At 41.8% G+C, this 12253-nt stretch overlaps 1 protein-coding gene across 1 annotated transcript in view; it reads right to left on the reverse strand.

Annotated features, from left to right (window-relative positions):
- The window catches only part of LOC105531302 (golgin subfamily A member 2), a 62071-nt gene extending 51828 nt beyond the window's left edge, over positions 1 to 10243 (reverse strand). The window contains 2 exon segments of the mRNA XM_011969193.1: positions 8629 to 8770; positions 10124 to 10243. Coding sequence (XP_011824583.1) covers positions 8629 to 8770; positions 10124 to 10243 — 262 coding nt within the window.
- Between the last annotated feature and the right edge of the window lie 2010 nt (positions 10244 to 12253).

Genomic DNA, 12253 nt, shown 5'->3' on the forward strand with positions numbered 1-12253 from the left:
ACTTTCTGATATTTAACCTCCATAAATGTACATGTACTTGTGTCTTATCTACATTTTAACTTGGAAGACTGTTGTACTGGCATGGAGCTGACCAGGATGCTGGGGTCACATCACAGCCCCCACCCTTTCTAAGTTGACATATGGCCATCCCATTATCTGGAATCCACAGATACACCTAAGCCTGTGGCACTGGAACAGAATAGATTTTCCATTTGAGAGGTATTTTCTGTGTGACTCTTGTTTGAAGGAGATGGTGATGGTGGGGAGAGGTGAAGGAGGTAGGGAGTGCCCTCCAAATGCAAAAATAACGAATATAATGATTGACCATCTGGGCATTCTCACTCATTGATTTGTTTTTTAAGCTGTTGCCACAAACCCCCCTTTTGTAGCTTTTGCTTCGGCTGGGGGTAGGAGGTAAGGTTTATTCAATCCTGCCCTGGGTAGGGAGAAAGTTAATCTGTAGCAGGACAAGCCGCAGACAAAACCCTTCAGACACTGAGTTAAAGAAGGAAGGGCTTTATTCGGCCAGGAGCTTCAGCAAGACTCATGTCTCCAACAACTGAGCTCCCCGAGTGAGCAATTCCTGTCCCTTTTAAGGGCTCACAACTCTAAGGGGATCCACGTGAGAGGGTCGTGATCGATTGAGCAAGCAGGGGTACATGACTGGGGGCTGCATACACCAGTAATTAGAATGGAACAGAACAGGACAGGGATCTTCACAGTGCTTTTTTAATGCAAGTAACTGATTAGGTCAGGGGTTGATCTTTAACTACCAGGCCCAGCGTGTGGTGCCGGGCTGTCTGCTTGTAGATTTCATTTCTGCCTTTTAGTTTTTACTTCTTCTTTCTTTGGAGGCAGAAATTGGGCATAAGACAATATGAGGGGTGGTCTCCTCCCTTAAATCAAGCCATGTGATTTTTCAGAAAAGTGAATGGAACATGCTGCCTCTTCACTTCTGTTAGTGCTTCCACATGGAAACAAAATGCAACACAATTTTTCCTAAACCTGTTCTGATTTAGCTCTCCTCTCTGGCAGCGTTACCATTAGGGGAAAGCCAACTGTCACAGTCTACTGGAGTTTTCTCTGGGCATTTGTTTCATTGCTCCTTCTCTTGATTGAGGCTATTTTATTCTTTCGGTTTTAAAGGAGTATATGGTGCCTGTCCTTTTTTTTTTTTTTTGAGATGGAGTCTCACTCTGTTGCCCAGGCTGGAGTGCAATGGTTCAATCTTGGCTCACTGCAACCTCCACCTTTTGAATTCAACTGATTCTCATGCCTCAGCCTTCCAAATAGCACCATGTCCGGCTAATTTTTGTATTTTTTAGTAGAGACAGGGTTTCACCATGTTGGCCAGGCTGGTCTCCAACTCCTGACCTCAAGCCATCCACCCACCTCGGCCTCCCAAAGTGCTGGGATTACAGGCATGAGCCACCACACCCGGCCTATGGTCCCTCTCCTGAATTGGTTTACCCCACCAGGTCTGTCTCCTTTGCTTTCTGCAGCCTTAATCAATTGTGTTGATGGGCTCTCCTAAGAGCTTTTCTGAGTTAGTTAACTTTGACTCGCCTCTTCGGTGGTCTTCATGCTCTACAGGCAAGGCTGAGATGCTAAGATTTAAAAAAAGAATGCTGTTTTAGATCAAGTTGATAGCATTTGTTCTCAATATGCATTTTTAAAGCATTTTTAAATTTACGGTTCACTTAGGCATATGAAAGAAGTGTGACTGTATTCAATGACTAGAGCAGCAGTGCAACTTGGGCCATCCCCTAGGGGAGAGAGATTGATAATACTCCATCTTCAAGGGCATTCTTTAAAGTGAGCCAGGTTAGTTCTTTTCCTGCTGGCATTTCTAAGGAATGAAGTCGATAGTGCTGAAGATGCATTGAATTTTATTTTTGAGTCCTAAAAATAGAAACTAACCCTTTAAACTTGTGCATACTATGTTTATCTTTCCCATAGAGTGGGATTCCTTCAGATATCCCGTAGGATTCTACCTGTGGGTTTTTATAGGCCTTTGGCTAGAAAGAATGAATGTTCCTCAGCTCTCAAGCCAGCTGCATTCAGAAGATAGGAATACCTCAAGGCTCCTAGCATTTTTCCTATTTCATTTTCATTGAGACTGATAACATTTTGCTGAGAGCACAGTGACAGAGGAATGTGGCCATTGTTTGCAGCCCAGTGATTGGTTCCCAGCTGGCTCCCACGCAGGAAGAAGCACTCCTGAGCTCTCCTCAGTATTTCCAGATGTAATGAAAGAGGACCTCTTTCTGCACAAAGGCAGCCCCAGCTTTTGGCTTGGGTGCAGGAGTTCTGATAGTACTCATTGGTGCATTCATGGGAAATGAACGAGTAGCAGCCACAGTCTTTCAGAACCTGGGTTCTGGGGAGTGGGAGTGAAAAATAAAAAATGCGCCTTGTTGGTTTAATTGATCCCCAGGTTTCTTTCCTTCTGTCAACTTCAGGTTTGTGTTCATAGCAACCAGACTGAATATGCAAAAGGCTTAGGTTCAAGCAAATCTATAATCTATGCATATTTGAATGGGCTTGGTGACATCATGTACACAAAGTACATTTGGGTAGAAGTGCATGTGCTAAGTCTCCTTTTCATCATACTATATTGTCCTTTTCATACTGTATTTCTTCTTTTTTGTTTGAGATAAGGTCTTGCTGTGTCTCGCAGGCTGGAGTGCAGTGGCGCAATCATAGCTCATGGCAGCCTTGAACTCCTGGGCTCAAGTGCTCCTTGTGCCTTGGCCTGCTGAATGTCTAGGGTTACAGGCATGTACCATCATGCCCGGCTATTTTTTTTATTTTTTAATAGTCAGGGTCTCACTATGTTGCCCAGGCCAGTCTCAAATGCCTGATCTCAAGCAATCGTCCTGCCTCAGCCTCCCAAAGTGCTGGGATTACAAGTATGAGCCACTGTGCCCAGCCCTGTACTTCCCCTCTTGAAAGAGCCCAAAATATTACCAGCTTTTGCTCATCTGGCTAGGCCACTTAGGTAGTTAGAATCCACCATCCCCTGATGCAGAAACCTTTCAGGTGGGGTAAATTTGTTTGTTTGTTTGTTTTGAGACAGAGTCTCATTCTGTCACCCAAGCTGGAGTGCAGTGACACAATCTCAGCTCACTGCAACCTCAGGTGAAGTAAATTAACACACATTTTAAACACCTATGTGAGTTTGGCATCACACAGAAACTCCTCTCTGGGAGGCTGGGCGGGGCTTTCCCAGTCAGACTAATGGGTTTTTGGTTTCTCTTTTTTCAAGACTTGCAGCGCATCAGTTTAAAGGGTGAGTCAGCCAGTAAAAGGAAGGGGCCCCACCTGGAAGGGGCCCATAGACATCAAAGAAATGTGAAGAGTGACTTTGCTAGACTCCTCCTCAAGGATGCTCTTCTTGAGGTCCCCAGATCAGCAGCATCAACATCCATCAGCATCACCTGAGAACTTGTCAGAAATGCACATTCTTGGCTGGGTGTGGTAGCTCACATCTGTAATCCCAGTGCTTTGGGAGGGTGAGGCGGGTGGATCACTTGAGGTCAGGTTCAAGACGAGCCTGGCCAACATGGTGAGCCAGGCATGGTCACAGGAGCCTGTAATCCCAGCTATTCTGGAAATTGAGGCAAAAGAATGGCTTGAACCAGGGAGGCAGAGGTTGCAGTGAGCCGAGTTGCGCCACTGCACTCCAGCTTGGGCAACAGAGCGAGACTCTGACAAAAAAAGGAAAAAAAAAAAGAAAGAAAGGAAGCAGGGAGAAAGAAAGAAAAGAAATGCACATTCTCAGTCCCCACTCCAGGCCTACTGAACAAGAAACTGAGAGTGGGGCCCAGCAGTCTGTATTTTAACAGCCTCCAGGTGATTCTGACTAATTCTCAAGTTTGAGAATCCACTTGGGGCTTGCAGGGGTCACTCTTCAGGTGGCCCCTAATGCCCACTGGTGATATGGGTCCTGTGTGCTGCTGAGCTCAGCATCGTGCAGTCAAGTGGGCTGACTGTGACACAGGCATATGCTCCCACCCCTGAGAAGCCACCGAGACCTCCTTCCCTCATCCTCTGTGGCCTCCCCAACAAATGACTGCCAAGACATCAATGAAAAGTCTGTATGAAGTGGATCCAAATTATTAGCCTGCCTACCGCTCCTTGTGCATCTCATCAATTGAACCCATCTCTAGACCAAGGGCCCTTTAGGTGAAGAACCAGCCCAGAAGGGAAAGAGAAAATAATAGAACCAAGGGACCTCCAGATGGGAGCGGTAGTCAGTGAGCAGTTTAGAGTCAGGGACATGTTAGCACCCTGGATACGTGCACATGCCCTGATCTTTGCTTTCCATCTGTGGTCAACGCCTATGTGGCTTTTTCTTATATCCTTTAAATACATATCTGACTTAGTATCATCTCACAGAAGGTGAGAAGATAAAGAATCATAATGAAGCAGCAACAAGCCACAGACCAGTGTACACTCACACTGAAATCCTCTTTTTCCCACCCTCTCCCTCAAGAAAACATCCCTGCTGACTGAGCAGCATGATGGCCATAGTGAAGCAGAGTGGCCCCCAGGGGTCTCGCTCTGTCCTCGCACACGCGCACACAGGAGGAGCCAATGAAGTGGATCCAAGGAGAGGTGGCAAACGCTGCACAGGAATGTCTGTCAAAACTCTTCTGGGGGACACGAGTGCTCTACCACGGGCATAAGTATGCCCTGAATTTCTGCAGCTGAAGCCACATAGTCTGGTGACCAAGCATTTGGTTCCTAGCTTCAGTCTTTGGTTCAAATCCCTGCTTGGCAACTTACTACCACACCTTATTACCAAAATGTGACCTTGAGCAGTAACTTCCTTAAGCCTCAGTTTTCTCATCTGTAAAAGGGGGATGATAAATCATGAAGTTGATGGAAGGATTAAATGAGGGTAATAAATGTGAATGTATAGTGTCTGGCTTATGGTATGGCTTTATAAATGTTAGTTGTGTTAGAGTTGTTCTTTTCAAACCATGGATCACAACCATTCATGGTTTGCAACCAGTATTTTTTTCAAGAAAAATTTTTAATGCATTACATATTGCAGGATAAGTATTATTTTATGACACTTTGGGGGTTGTGTGTATATGTATTCTGGAATGTAACAGAAAAATATTTCCTCTTGTGAGTTACAATATAGAGGTATGAAATCTCATAAAAAGACAGAAAAAAATAACCAACAGATGCTAGGCTTAATCCTCGGTGATGAAATAATCTGTTCAAGAAACCCCCATGACACAAGTTTACCTATATAACAAACCTGCACATATACCCTGAACTTAAAATAAACGTTAAAAACAAAAAACAAAGCAAAAAAATAAAAATTAGCCAGGGATGGTTGTGTGTGCCTACAGTTGCAGCTACTCAGGAGGCTAAGCCAGGAGGATCACTTGAGACCAGGTCAAGGCTGCAGTGAGCCATGATCATGCCACTGCACTCCAGTCTGGGCAAGAGAGCAAGACCCTGTCTCAGAAAAAAAAAGTATTTATCATTTTTAGTTGACAGATAACATTGTATGTTTTATTGTATAGAACAGTATATTCTGAAGAACATTTACATCGTAGAATGGTTAAATCCATCTTCTAGTACATTTCTGAGGGTGGGGATGGTCTTGCAGACCTGATACAGTTTTTCAATTCCCTCTCATCCAAAACCCCGTTAGCACTCTTGAACAAATGCAGCTGACTTTTTAAATAACCCATTAAATGAAGCCTACTAATTTCTTGTTCCTAATTTTTAGTATCTCTTTTAGCAATAGGATTATGCAAATTGAAGAAAAGCAAACAGTGTTATTGAAGTACTTCAGAGCTTAAAAGAACCTGTTGAGTACATTAAAGAAAGTATTGACCAAAAATTATCCCTTTAAGTGTCCAAGCTGTTCTTAAAAAGAACAATATTACTTAAGAACAGGAAAATAAATTCCTGTTTAAGTGGATAATTATTATGGCACTTGCCATGACTATCTTTTGAAATGGTTTCAGCCCTTGGAGAACTCTATTCTTTTACATGGACTTCTGGCCTGTGAGCAAGTGAAATTTTTATATGTAGCATTGAAGAAGAAAATAAAAGTTGATGACAATGCTCTTTTTTGTCAGTGGATTCTTAAAAAGCTATCTGATGAAGAGATGCAATGTAATCCTGAAGCGTAGGAAAGCAATTTATGCCATGAAAGATGGTATTATATACTTCAACAAATCATATTTGAAGAGAAGCTCTCTGGGTTGTTAACTTTATGCCAATACATGCCCAGTATACTGGCTCATCATGCTAATGTTGCATATGTTTTCTCATTAATGAGGGTTCAATGGACAAAAGAATAAAATGAGCATATGATAACTGTAGAAGCTGTGTTACAATGTAAATGGAACTTAGACTGTCACTGTAAGGAATTTTATAAGCACACTCTACGAAACAAAGAACCATTAATGAAAGCCAAATCATTGGAGAAATATAATTAAAGAGGCATGTAATTTAGATACTGATACTTTATTTCAAATAAACAAGTAAGTGTTAAAGTATGTTCTGTGCAATATTTTCCTATTATCTGAGTGCATGTATGCATGGACAATTAGAAATTCTGATGTAATTAGGCATCCTGTATTTTTATTTGCTAAGTCTGGCAACCCTTGATACATAGGTTACTTGTCCAGAGACACTGCTAGTAAGTGACTTGGCCAGGATTTAGCAGCACAAAACGGACTAAGACAAGTAAGTATATGAGAAGGACAGGGTGATGACAGCGTCACGTAAGATAAGTAAATCCTCATCTACCATAAGATGCCATGAATTTTTATATTAAATAAATGAATCGAGAGATAATAAAGACACGGCACTGTTTCAATATGCTCTGAAACATACCTGCCATTTATGACTTATTCCCAACAATGGATTCTCTTCCATTTTAGTAGTTAGTTGCTTTCTCCCTGTCTCTGAGTGCTGTGTCCTGTCTTGTGTTCTCCTGTGTCCTACTAGTACTACTACAGAGTTAATTATCAAATATTTAATGAGTTCCAGTTATGAGCCAAGCTCTTTTAATTATACTCCCCTTGACAGAAAACAGTTACCTCCTGATGGGATCAGAGTTGAAACATGGGTTTCTTCTCCCCTCCATCCCTTGTTCATGCATACCCAATCACCCTACAGTCAGCAGGTAAAGGGCAGACATCAGAGACAGCCCAGGATGGAAGGGTTCGTTCTTTCTGCTTCCTGGAGCTTCAGTTCCGGTCGCCCATACTCTGGCCCCAGTAGCTGTCTGAAGTGCTCTACTAGCGGGCCAATCCCATTGTCTATTTTTAGTCCGTAGTTTTATTGGAATACTGTGTAATCTCAGATTGGAGTCGGCCCTCTAACAACCTCAGCCCCAGAGAACCTTCACCAGCTGGGAAAGCTTCTTGCCCTCCAACAGGAAGGAATTACTCTCAAAAACTTCTACTCTGTATTTCTGTTTTACAGGCTTTACTGTGCTCAGAGAATATCTATATATAAGGTTCAATAACTCTACAAGGCAGGCAGCCTGGATATTATCCCCATTCTGCAGATGAGGAACAGCACCATGGAAAGGTTATACGTGGCCATTATGCACTAGTGCAGCCATACCAATTGTTAAAAAAAAAAAAAAAAAAAATTCCAGACCAGGTGGTAAATAACTGTTGCCCCAAATCTTCTAAGTTATTCTGCTAATAGTTATTCAAGCTTTTGTCCCAAAGCCTCTCTTTACCCCTGGCTGTCCTAGACCTTCCCCCAGGACATCCTAGACCTCACTACAATTCACCAAGTGAAGGATTAGTGCCTAGCACAGCAGGAATCTTGGGGACCATCCCTCTGATGGGTCAGAACCTGCCCCATATTAGAATATATTTTCATACTTTCCCTGGTTATATGACTGTCCCTAGATTACATGAGTAAATAACAAAAATAGGAAATTTATACTGAGGCAACTCAGTTTAATGGGGCAGGGAAATGGACTAAAGCCTGCCTTGGCCAGTGTTTGTCTTCCCTTAGTCTTCCTCTTAGAACATTTTAACATTACATGTGTTCGAAGTCGTCTGATGATAATCCAAATTCTTTTTTAAAGTCTTATAAATATTCATACACCTTCCTCATAATCAAAGGCATAGCTGGAGAGTTAGAGCTGGGCTCTGTTACCTTTACCCATCAGAGCTAAGGGCTTTGTATTTCCAATATTTAGTTTATCATCTGATGCAAGGCTCTGGAACAACTCCTAATTGTTTCTGATGTCAGGGTGTCGGGAGCTACCAGGTCTCCTCACAGACATTTCCAGTGCTCATAGAGGCAGGTGTATGACAAATCCCATGCACCCACAAGAAGAAAATATAACCAAATGAAACATGAAAGAACACACATGTTTGAATTGGGGATGAAGGTCACAGCCCCACTTCTCCTCTCAATAAGGCCTTTTTACTTATCCTTGTGTCTGGGTGATGATGATGATGGAAGTGAAGTTTAACTAGGATGCGATTGTGAGGAGTTTTCAATATGGCACATGGGCTTTCGGCTACATTAAACATGTGACAAAAAGTGCTCATTTGAGTCAGGCTATCATTGTAGCTAGCCATGCATCCAGTGAAGTTTCCTAAACTGTTGCAAGCTGACCTGATCCATTCATGAGTTCTAAGATCAGTTCAGCTTGCAACAGTTTAGGAAAGGACTCCAGAGGCCACAGCCACTGATGCGGATGTGGAACGGGCTCTTGAAACCCCCAGAGGTGACCAGCAGAACCATGGCCAGACTCCGACTAAAAAGGGCATAAAGGACTACTTTAGATACCTCAGATAAATGGAATCATATAATGATTGTCATTTTGTGACTGGCTTATTTCATTTAATGTCTTCAAGTTTCATCCATGTTGTAGCATTTACAGAAATTACAGAATTTCCTTCCTTATTAATGCTAAAAATATTCCATTGCATGTATATATTACATTTTGGTTATCCATTCATGCATCAATGAGTATCTGGGTTGCTTCTATCTCTTAGTTATTTGGAAAGATACTGTTATGAACATGGCTGTGCAAATATCTCTTTGAGACACTGCTTTCAATTGTTTTGGATATACACCCAGAAGTGAGATTGCTTGATCACATGGTAGTTCTATTTTTAGTATTTTGAGGAATCACAATAGTTCATTAATTTTGATTGCTGAACAATGTTCTATGGCTACACTATATTTTGTTTATTCACACATTGGTTGATAGACATTTGACTTGTTACCACTTTTTGCTGTTAAAAACGATGCTGCTATGAACATTCATGTGTAGGTCTTTGTGTGGACATATGTCTTTATGTCTACTGGGTAGATACTTACAAGTGAAATTTCTGAGTTGTATGATAAATGTATCTGTAAATTTTAAAGAAATAGACACACTATTTTCCAGAGTGGCTGCACCATTTTGCATTCCCACCAGCAATGTATGAGGGTTCCCATTTCTCCACAACTTTGCCAACACTTGTTGTCTTTTTCATTACTGGCTGAAAGTCTCAAGGAAGACTGTGCACTCAGGATCATCTTTATGACTAAGTTTACAGTTTCTAGGAAACACAGAAGGTTACTAGGGCAAGTTTTAAGACATCAGAAGAAACCAACAGACAAATCCAGAATGAGGGACATTCCATAATGTGTAAGACAGTTGAAGCATGGTCTCTTCAAAGAGTCTTTTTTTTTTTTTTTAAAGAACTCTTGGCCAGGTGCGATGGCTCACACCTGTAATCCCAGAATTTTGGGAGGCCGAAATGGGTGGATCATGAAGTCAGGAGTTCAAGACCAGCCAGGCCAAGATGCTGAAACCCTGTCTCTACTAAAAATACAAAAATTTACAGGCAGATGCCTGTAATCTCAGCTACTTGGGAGGCTGAGGCAGGAGAACTGCTTGAACCCAGGAGGTGGAGGGTGCAGTAAGTCAAGATCGCACCACTGCATTACAGCCTGGGTGACAGGGTGAGACTCTGTCTCAATAAATAAACAAACAAAAAAACAAACAATAGCATGTAGCATATGTGCTGTACACAAAGTAGGTGTAAATATTTCTACTGAATGAGTGAATGAGTGAATGAATGAATGGATGAAATTCTGAAGTTTGGAGAAGACTTACACGGGAAGAACACAGTGGGTAACGCAGAAGGAGCTGATACAAAGAAGCAGAGAGATTTTTCTGAAGATATCTGAAGGTACCGTCTATGTACACATAGATCTTCTCAGAAATGGGAACCATAAGGCCACTGAGAGCCCTTGGAAACCATTAACCCTTCTTGCCCGCCTGCAGCACAGCTGGTATAAGCTCTTTCGACTCAGTGAGAAATATCCCTTTCTTAGCTTTGAGGACAATGCTTATTTTTCCCATTCATTAAAATGCATACACCTGCAAAAATCAATTTTTTGATGATGGTGCAATCAGGATCAGAACACCATTAAACTGTTCCTGTTGCTGCTGATTAGAATTAACTCATTAGCACAGAGGGCTAAGCTGGAGGTGCCAACAGCTCGGCTTCCTGCTTCACATCTCTTTCTGCTCAAAGGCCTGGAAGGAAATGAAATATACTTAGTTGAAAATATCTAGTGGCTTCGCAGGAAACGGGTCTTGCCAGATTTCAGGGCCTTCTGCTCTTCACTGACCTGGAAGAAAAGAGTTCCATTCATGAATTCTAAGGAAATTTAGCCTCAAAATGGGAACTTGGAAGAGACAACCAGAAAACCCCAGTACTTATAACGCTGTTTGGAACACGTCACTCATCTGGGTCAGGCGCAGTCGTTCTAGCTTAACTCATGTACACTGGTAACCTAGTGGTCCCAGACCTTGTGGAGCAGTCCTGCGCAAGGCCCTTAGGTGACAGAGGTTGCAGGAAAGCCCAGCAGGTTGATTTTGTAAGACTAGCAGAGCCACCTTGTGGTTGCTTTAGAAAATTGTGTTTGAGACTGTGGTCTCAAAACACTAGAAACAGCATTAAATGATGACCCCAGAGGCAGGAGACGCAAAAAGAAGGAAAGCAGCCAGCATTACCAAGGAAACTTGGAAGCAGAGATAGTAAGTAGCATTAAAAAAATTAGTTCTGTTGACAACTGTGTTTAAGCAATTTTGAGTTAAAGTTAAAATAACTTCCTTCTCAGACCCTCTAAGATGTTCTCATTGATTGTGAATCTCTAAAAGCAGTATACGAAGCAGTATTTGAAGGATTAGTATGTGTGATCTGAATTTGATAAACACTATTTAGAGCCACATGGCAAATGACATAAAAATCACACCTATCAGTACATGGAAACGTTCCTCCATTATTAAAGAAATCGAATTACTAGAAAACAATAATGTTCTTTGATGAGGCTAGCCCAGAAGACTCAAGTGTGGATTCTTTCAGCTGGCCAGTTCAGTTCCTTCAGGTGCATTTGATCTAATTCGAGCGGGGCATTCCCTTCCGACGCTCCTGAAAGATGGTCACACAGGCAGTGGCTGACAATGCCGTGGACCTCACCATGCTTGGAACTCATCAATGTGAAGTGACTCATTCCCTCTCTGTTCAACTCTGTAGGAATTTCTTATATTGGGCTGAAGTCAGCCTCTATGCCTTACATGAATTGGTCTTAGTTCTGCCATTTGAGTTCCACAGAGCGACTGATATTTTTCCTTCATGACAATCTTTCAGGAATTTGAACAGTTGTTATTTTATCTCATCTCAAAATCATCTCCAAGGAAAGCTACCCCAGCATTTTCTATCATCTATAATAGTACCTGGATGTGGTTTTCAGACTCTTCAACCTGCTGATTACCCTCCTAAAAGCGCTTCTTCTGCCTCGGTGTCCCTCTTAAAAAGTGTGTGACCTGGAATTGGATACAGCACTTCAGAGCAATGGACAGTGGGACTACCTGGATATTATACACACACAGAAAATATTTAATGAAGTTTATAATTGTATCAAGGTGTTGAGCTTTTTGAGCACCAATATTCCTGAGTCAAAAAAAAAAAATCTTTTTACATAGTTGCTAAGCCAGGATTCCCACATTCTCTACGTTTGTATGTACATTGTTTTTTATAACATAAATGTCACACTTCATTCAGTCCTACTTAATTCAACTGGGTAACACATCATTTTAGCTTCTTGAGATATTCTTCCCTACCACTGACTTATCTATTTGTTCATCCTTCAATTCATTCAGTAAAGATTTATTGAACAACTTTTATGTATTAATCATTTCTTAGGCTCTGGAGATTCAAAGACAGTGTCTGTTCCA

Source organism: Mandrillus leucophaeus, unplaced genomic scaffold (assembly GCF_000951045.1).
Source record: "Mandrillus leucophaeus isolate KB7577 unplaced genomic scaffold, Mleu.le_1.0 Scaffold12, whole genome shotgun sequence".
NCBI classification, from domain to species: Eukaryota; Metazoa; Chordata; class Mammalia; order Primates; family Cercopithecidae; genus Mandrillus; species Mandrillus leucophaeus.